Raw genomic sequence first — 8925 nt, 5'->3', positions numbered from 1 at the left:
GGAGAGGTGAGTTTCTCACCATTCATCATTCATCTTAACTTCTTTTTTCTCTTCTTCTGACACTTTCTGGACATTTTTTTGGCTCTTTTTGAAAGTGAGCGAGCGGATGTTTGAAAACGTGGGACTTTCAATGTTTGGGGTGGGGAGGGGGGGCACACAATAGCGCTGGAATGGGGCTGAGAACATTCAAAGCAGAAGTTGGCAGGGGTGCGAAGGGGGCTAAGGGGGGGGGGCAAGTCAAATGAGGTCAGTGGCTACTCCTTTTTTCCAGCCGCTTTTAGCATTTCAACAAACAAGCGTGACATTATTTTCGCTTCCTGCTCATGTGTAAGCTTGTAAATGCTGACAATTTGATTCATGAGTCTTGAGCATTAGCCATGATAGCGTTTAAAAAATTAACGCTAACATTTGGCCAGCAGAATTGAACGTAAAATCGTCAACAGAAAAACAAAACTTGGCAAGGACACAAAGTTACAGCTAGTTAGCACTAGCCAAATCGCATTATTAACACAAAGAAGCAAGCAAGAAAAATCATGCTTTTTTTGTAGCATTTGGACTGTATTATACCAAATCCTACTAATAATCACAGTGCTGAACTGATTTAGCTTTAAGTGTTGTCTGTTCAACTCATTCACTGCCAGTGACGGCTATACACGTCAAAAATCCATTTTTAGTGAAGGAGCTAATCAATTTTAGGTGAATGAGTTAATTGTATTACTGGCAAATACTGAAAAATAAAAATACCATTACTTGCAGCAAATACGTTTTGTAATCTGCAGTTTTGCAGAAAATAATTTTGACTATTTCACTGCCAATGACTGCAAAAGATGTGAAATATGCACTTTTACTGGTCAGGCAGCAAATTAGTTAATCATCATGCTGGCAAATATCAAGCAATAAAAATGACGTTACTTGCAGCAAATAATGGACGTAATCTGCCCTTTTTGCAGAAAAAAAGTTAACTCATTCACTGCCAATGACGGCAATAGACGTCAAAGATTCATTTTTACCGGGCTGGCATTTGAATGAATTAATTGGCAAATAACAAAGAATAAAAATGCAATTACTTGCAGCAATAGGCGGCAACAGATGTCAAAGATGCATTTTTAATAGGACTGGCATTAAATGAGTCAATAAAAATCAATCAATGATTGTTTCATCAAAACAAAATGGCCGACTTCTGACTTCTTGGGTGTCTGTGATATACATGCCAAGCAAGTTTCATGCTGCTCAAATTTTGGCTGTCAGTGGTTTAGGATATTGTGAATGAAGTGCATAAAGCAACATCAAAGATGGTCCTTAGCGAGATAGTGATGATGTTGTCGAGCCGTCACACATTTGGAATAAGAGGGCTGGTCAAGGTAGAGCATGGAGCACAACTGAAGGACCTTACAGAGGCCGCGGCACCGCGGCCTGTTATCGTAGCTGACCGTGTAGTGAGCAAAGTAGGTGTCGAAAACGGCGGCGGGCGACAGCCATAAGCGCAGAACCAATAGGAGCAGATTGGGAGGTCGCAGGTCGGGCAGGCCAAACGTTTCCGTCATAACGTATTCCAGCTGCCAATTGGCTCGTTGCTTGAGGTTAGCCTCCGTCAGGTTGAGGAAGTATTGCCAGATGTCCTTTACATGAAAAACATAACGTTTTTTTTTTTCCCAGAACGGGTTAATTGTTTTTTTTTCCCTTTTTTGTCCGCCTAATTTTTGGGATGGGAAAGTAACAATGTTGGCAAATATCACTATCATGCAACTAGTGTTGTTCCAATACCGATACAGGTATTAAAATTACAATTGTCGTGATGGCAACTGCGGGTAATAACTTTCTTCAATGCCATTTTCTCACATTGATGTTTATTATTTTTATTGTCAGTTACCCCTTAAAAAAAAAAAAAATCCAAATGATAGTGAAAGGGTTAATAAAAAATGCTATATTGGAATGAATATATATATATATATATATATATATATATATATATATATATATATATATTGTGGTATGGAACATCACTACTTAATTTCAACAAGCAGACATAAATGAAATGTTTCTAATAATGTGATGCGGCAAGGTGGGCATGGATCTTACCAAGATGGCATAATCTTGTTTGTCATATAAATACAATCGCACTGCCGGGTTGTTGGAGTATGGTTCCAAAAAATCCTTGATGGGCGTTACCGCCGGGGATACAAACATAGAGTTCACAGGCTCACCTGACAAAAAAATAAAGGAATTAAAAACATGTATCATCAACTTACTTTGTAAAGAAAAAAAAAAAAATCACAATCAATCACTTTTTCAACAACTATTTTCTGATGAGTAAAATCTTGAAATGAACAAAAACATCAAATACAAATCATTTCTTTTCAAAGACTTTAATAACACTTTCAAAAGTAAAACTACGCAAACGTCCATCTTTGTTTTGAAGCAATTATTGATTTAAGTACGAATGGAAATGGTTACTTGGCTACTAAAACAATTGAGTACTTTAGATACTAAGAGTACTCAAGTAATCAACACCTGAGAAAAACATAAATAAGAACCTAGGATTGATATTCTGGAGTGAAAAATATAAAAATGATTTCCAGATTGAATGTTAAATCTCAAGAGTTAAAACTAACTTAGAAATAAGTCATTTTGATTTACAATGTCTAGTTTAAAATCTATAGGCGTAATTATTGTTTGGGATGCCACAAGGCTCAACCTTGGGTCCCCTGGTTTTCCTTTGATTTTATGGTCATCATAGTGACACCTATTCATAATTTTCTAACAAAAAACTCATAATGTGAGCTTTATCATCTTATTTCTTAGTGTATGTTGTTAGATTGTGTACTTTCTATATGATTCTATTACCTTCATCCAGGAGCACCATAATGCTGTCTTTGTGTGTGTGTCCATAGAAATGTCCCGCAATGACATGGGCATAGCGCGTAAAAATGGTGAGCAACCTCTCGTTATGCTCATCCCGGATGGCGGTCAAGTTCTGGACGAAGGGCAGGAATCCCAGCGGAATGTGAGATATTATATACACCTGCGGAAACAGATCAACAAATCAATCGTCTTAGTCCCATGACTTGGATTTGAATTTCGGGCCCTCTTGCCACACGCTCACTTTAGCTGAGGTTGTTACGGCATTATTTTCAATAAAAGAAGCGATCAGACTGAACCAACGTCCGAGTATCCTTGTTCGCATCCACTGCTGCATCTTCTATTTGGGGGATTACGGTAATTCACGACGACATCTGACCTTTTCTTTGTTGTCGCCAGCTTTTTTCAGCGTGTCCTCGAGCCACTCGAATTGTCCCGCCGGGTCGCTCATGTTGGCGGTGGCCCGGTCAGGACCGTAGTAGAGGATGCTGTTCACGCTTACCACTCGAATTCCCGCGCGAACCAGCTGGGTATAAAATCCTCCTGGGGGCACACCAAGATAGCAACATGCTAATCTTCAGATACCAACTCTGACTGACTTGAAATGTTAGTACTTCCGTATTTTCGGCGCTATAAGGGATATAATAAAATAGGCCATCCATTGAAATTCACCTTCAATTTACTTTTTATTTTAAAACCGTTTTCAATCAAATTGCAACCAAAAACCTTAAAATATCTTGTTCTGTCTATTTAAAAACAGTTTCTGCATTTGTTTTACAAAATTGCACTTTTACAAAAAAATTGCAGTTTTTGCGCCTTGTCTCCATATAAATGGCTTTAAAATTGGAGCATATATAGCATATCAAAATTTCATACCAAGTGTGATAAAAAAATTGTCAAGCAATATATTTATAACCGGAATTCATTTTCCATCCCCTAAATGAAAACTCTTGGTTTATGCGCTGTACAAGGCGCACTGGATTATAAGGCGCACTGTCAGCTTTTGACAAATTTGAAGACTTTTAGGTTTAGGCATCTTGCAGTCTGGAAAATATGGTAAGTCCATACAAATGTCCAAAAAAAAAAAAAAAATGGCATGGGTAACCTTGTGAAAGAGTTTTCAAAGCGTCCTCTTGCAGCCATGGCTTCCAAAGGCGAGCAGCAGCCTTATAGATGTCATTTGTGGATGTAGGCATCTGATCCTATCATACACACATTCAGTATTCGCACATGTATAAATACATTCAGCAGTTTTTAACTCATTCACTGCCAGCCCCGTGAAAAGACATTTGCCGTCTATTGCCGTCAATGGTAGGGAAGGAGTTAATAAGAATGGGCGGTGTTGGCTACCTGTGGCCAGTAGTCGTGGTTTCCCACGGCGGGAAAAACGCTGATGTTCGGGAAATGTTGTCGGATGCTTTGCGTCAAGTTGCTCATCACCTGGATCACTACTGACGTGGATAGCTCTTTTGGCGGAACGTGAGGCGGACTGTCTCTGTAGACGGAAAGCAACGGCATTGAATTATTAAAAAAAAAAAAATAAAATCCTGAAACATGGAACCGTGAGTGCAAACAATCTCAAACTGCGTAACAACTAAAATTCCCGTGTGCTTTAGACCGAAAGTGTATTGTCATGATTGATCTTACTCAACTTCCTGCTTCCAACTTCCTGTTTGACTTCTGAAAGCCTCTGTTGTCAAAAAAAAAAAAAAAAAAAGGAAAAATTGACTGTACCCAGTCCAAATGATGAAGTCGTCAGGTTGTACGCGGCCCTTCATGTGTGTGAAGGCCGACTGGATGAGGCTGTAAGGTGAGTCGCACAGGAAGTCCCCAAATGGACCGGCACGGGTGGCGGGCTCCCCTTTGGAGGAAAAACACACCTTGGTGGGGTCCGGCGCCATGTGGTAGGTGGGGTCCAAATGAAGGTCCGTGATGTGCCAGAACCGTCCTGGCATGTGAAAAATTGGTCATGAGAAATACTACACTTGTAGGTCAGAATTTTATTGATATAATCACATCTTAACTTTCCCAAAAGTAAACAACTGTCATATAATTATCCCGAATTATTTTTCCAAGGTCTTACACCTATTAGCAATGCAATAAAATACAATTTTATTGATTTATTTTGACAAGCAGACTATTATTAAACGGAGACGAATTCCACGCTAGAATGCCCAAATTTAAAACATGCTGCTGATTAACAAATGCGCCAAGTGTCGCACAAAAATATTTCAAAGTTATTTTGACTACTTCACGTGTGTGGAACAATTCGTCGTCCTTGAATTAGAACAGAACTCCTTTGATTTGTTCGTAGACGTTGCACAGTCGCCCTGTAACTTTGCAGCGTGTTGACAGATCAGCCATTGATGTTTGCGTACGAGTTCAAGGGTTCCCGTCGGAAACTTGCGAGGTCTCACGACCCACCTGCGTCCCTCGGACCGATTCCTCTTCCCGGTGGAGCCGCGTCAAGGTGTCCCGCAGAGTACAACAGGAGAACCAAACAAGCTAGTTGCGCCTTCATGTCGTCTAAAGGCGACAGTGTCACTCAACATAAAAAAATACCTTTACAGTCATGTATTTACCAGTCAAAATCCGGAAGTTGTAGCGGTCAGCCTGTCACGTGACTCGCAGTTTCAAAGGGCGGGGCGGAGTTTCGAGGTTGCGGACGGCAGGCTGGTCACGTGACTTACAGTCCTCGCTTAACTATGCGCAACTCAAACTTGTTCAACACGTTTTGAATACGGTTAGATTCCTCCGTTTTTGCTTATGACTTTGATACGTTTAAAAGCTCCCCTTTTTTTATTTTTTTATGTAAAACCTTTTCAGAACTGAATGGCAAGTAAAAATTGCTAATAGGCTAACAAGTGAAAACCCATGTCGTCGAGTTCCCCATCAAAATGTAAACAACCCTCATTTACTCATTTAGTAAATATGAATATTTACGTTTTAACTATATTAATAATGAATTACTTTTATATAGCGCTTTTCCAGACACTCAAAGACTCTTTACAATTGTTTAATTATGATTAAACAATCAGAAAACGCCCAATTGTGATCCACAGATAGTCAATAATTCATTCAAGCGGATGAAAAAAACAGTCAAATATTATCTTTGTTTTATTTCCCACATTTGCAAAGAAGATCAGTCCAACATGTCACAAATGTTTTCATATAAAAAAAAAAAGACTTGATTAAAAAAATGTGCAGCCTGGTTGAGGAAGAAGACGACGTGCAAACGCTGGTCTTTACGCCTTTTCGTAGGTGCGCACAGCATGGACATCTTCGAAGGTCAAATTCTGGACAAGGAGAAGACAAGGACACGTTTTACAGGAATTTCACCAGAACATTTCATACAATAATTTTTGGGGCATATGTGGTATGGGTGTGTATTGTATGTTATTCTTAGGGAAAAAAATCAACATGATCTCACCATGACCAGCTTGCCATCCTTGATCTCTCTGACGAACTTGGTCTCCTTGCCGTCCCACTTCTGCACGTGGACCAGCTTGTCGCCGTCCATGCTCACTGTGGACTGACCACAAAATGGTCATTAGCATTTAGCGCATGCAGAATTTATATCATTTTTAAATAATTGCTATTAAGTAAAATTAAAAAAAAACATTTGCACCTATGTGGCAATGTTATATTTTAAACAAGAAGGGTGCAGCAACACACATGCACAGACAATACTCACATTTTAAATGAGTACTTTTATATTTTATCCTCACTGGCATTCTATATAATTGACGCTAAAAATGAATGTAAGGGCACATTTGACGTGGTGGTCTTACCTTGCAGTTCCTGTCATCTGCGGTGGTCTCGTCAAACTCCTCCCCCAGCTTGAAGGAGATCTCGGTGTTCTTGAAGGTGCTCTGCGTGCGGATGGTCACCTTGTCGCCATCCTGGCTGATGACGACGGTGGGCTTGGTCACGTTGCCCACCTGCCGGGTGGCGAAGCCCACGCCTGGCAGAAAAGAGCTTCCTTTCAGTATTTTTGCACACCCTACATGTGTTGCTGCACCGCGTGTGGTAAATTAACTCTTGTTTGAATGCTTACGAATTAGCGTATTGTTGAAGCTAATTCTCGTCAATTGCGTTATATGAGGCAGGGTGATAACGGGGCGCTCTAATCTCAAGCCCGCATTAGATGTTTTGGAAAAAAAAAAAGACATGCAAACAATGAGGCACTCTAAATCTCTCCGAGATATTTATTCATTTGTATCCAACAACAAGGCACTCTAAAACAGCCATACCTGCTCAAAATACATGCTGGCTGTTATCTAAAGAATTTTCAAAGTTTTTTTTCCCACCTTGGTTCCGTCTTCTCTCCATAACGCGCATGCACTCACAGCCAACAACGAGGCACGCTAAATCGGTCATGTCAAATCAGGCTTTTTCATTTCTATTTTTTTTTTCAAGTCACCTTTCTCATTCTTCAGCTTTCACAGTGCACAAATCTACTTTTTGTCTTTCCCTCATGGTGTCCATGCCCTGACAGCCAACAAGGAGGCACGCTTAAGATGCATTTTTGGTGCGTAAGCACAGAGAGCATGCTGAGTGCATGATGTGAAATAAGGCGATCAAGTTCTTATATAGTGGGGGGAAGGGAGACTCATGCCTGCCTCAAAAATGTGCACCCCCCCCTTCTAAAAAAAAAAAAAAAAAAAGTTGAAACTCTGCTTTTAACTTCAACATAGTTCTCAGTTTATGCACATTTTCTGCAACTATCTTCATGTATTCAAAAAGTAATCTTTGAATAGCCAACATAATCTTTTAGTCAATGCAATGTTGCACTGTACACTAGTAAGAAAATTCAGTTCATTAGTACGACCAATTGTAATACTGTTTTCACTTTTATGGCATTTCTGCACACTAGTTGGACAACTTCAAGCTACTAGTACAACAAAACTGCGCACAATTTGACCACTGTGCGCTACTAGTGCATTGCAAAATTCAACCGGTTAATATCCGGCGCTCCACTAGCAGCACTAGCGCGACTCACCCAGTGCTTTCATGTACTCATCAAAGTTTTCGCTGTCCACCAGCTTCCAAGTGGCGCAGAAGGCGTCGACCATGTTGAAGGTTTTGTGTGCGCTGAGCAGGCAGAAGGTCTCACAAGAAGTGCGGGGCCCCCCTTCAGGGCTCTTATTGGGGGGCACCGTTACTATGCGAGCAGGTGGGTGGGGCCAGGCTCCTCATTGGTTTGGGAGACTTTTTTTGGCTGGTTTGTCATTGGCCCAAGAGCAGAGTCCGGTGGAACCACCATGAAGAAAAGTTCACACTTCTCCAAAAATTCTAATGTTGATATTTTTTTTAATGTCAAAAAAATAAAATAAAACATTTTAAAAGATAATGTAAGGACAAAAATTATAATTCATATTATTCATATTAAATTATGCAAACTGCTGGGCAGGGCCCAGTTCCTCATTGGCTCAGGTGACTTTTTTTGCCAGGCTGCCATTGGTCCAAAAAAATGGGTCACCATGCAACTGAACCCCCAGGATAGAAAAAAAAAAAAGAAGCCCAAATTAGTCCAGTGGAGTGATTAATGATGTCATTTGCACCATTCAGGCTGCAAGTGGATGAAAAAAAAGAACATGTTGAAATGGGAAAAGGAATGTGAAAAGTTCACCAAAAAAGCCTTTTATTCTGGAATAAGATGGCTTTTTTTCACAAGGAGTGTGGGGGCAATGGGGGGAAGGTACATGACTAGGAAGGAAACACAGTTGGTTGTTTTATGGAAAAAAAAACAAAAAAACATTGTTTGGTCTTGTGTTTTTCACTGAACTGTAGAATTTGAAATGTTTTTGATTTTGTTTATGTAAGCATGTAAAGCACTTGGGAGTCCGAAGACTAACATATATACCGACTTATGTACTTTTTTTCACTCGCTCGCTCGCTCACTCACTCACTCACTCACTCACTCACTCACTCACTCACTCACTCACTGGCATTCCCGTATGTGAGCATGCACTCGGGCGTGATGGCTTTGTTGAAGAAGCCTTTGTCCTGAACTACATTAACTGACCCCCCCTCCCTTTTTGACCCCCACCGCCAAAAAAATAA

The 8925-nt window shown here is 40.2% G+C and overlaps 2 protein-coding genes across 2 annotated transcripts; both read right to left on the bottom strand.

Moving 5' to 3' along the window:
- Window positions 1-1087: 1087 nt before the first annotated feature.
- Window positions 1088-5473, bottom strand: smpdl3a (sphingomyelin phosphodiesterase acid like 3A). Its single transcript, XM_088402938.1, has 8 exons — window positions 5284-5473; window positions 4594-4807; window positions 4210-4354; window positions 3965-4061; window positions 3239-3402; window positions 2845-3022; window positions 2080-2204; window positions 1088-1619 (listed from the first exon to the last, which is right to left on the bottom strand). Exons 1-8 carry the CDS (start codon window positions 5378-5380, stop codon window positions 1287-1289), a joined length of 1353 nt encoding a protein of 450 aa, XP_088259064.1. The 5' UTR covers window positions 5381-5473; the 3' UTR covers window positions 1088-1286.
- Window positions 5474-5963: 490 nt separating this feature from the next.
- LOC148406902 (fatty acid-binding protein, brain) lies at window positions 5964-8030 on the bottom strand. The gene is made up of 4 exons (XM_088402974.1): window positions 7862-8030; window positions 6651-6823; window positions 6290-6391; window positions 5964-6155 (listed from the first exon to the last, which is right to left on the bottom strand). The coding sequence occupies exons 1-4, from the start codon at window positions 7932-7934 to the stop codon at window positions 6105-6107; spliced, it is 399 nt and encodes a 132-aa protein (XP_088259100.1). The 5' UTR covers window positions 7935-8030; the 3' UTR covers window positions 5964-6104.
- Window positions 8031-8925: the final 895 nt, after the last annotated feature.

The sequence above is a fragment of the Hippichthys cyanospilos genome, chromosome 20, assembly GCF_059441005.1.
Source record: "Hippichthys cyanospilos isolate Australia breed blue-spotted pipefish chromosome 20, RoL_Hcya_1.0, whole genome shotgun sequence".
Classification (NCBI taxonomy): Eukaryota; Metazoa; Chordata; class Actinopteri; order Syngnathiformes; family Syngnathidae; genus Hippichthys; species Hippichthys cyanospilos.
The sequence above is the reverse complement of the archived record's forward strand: the minus strand, read 5'-3'. Positions and strand labels throughout refer to the sequence as shown.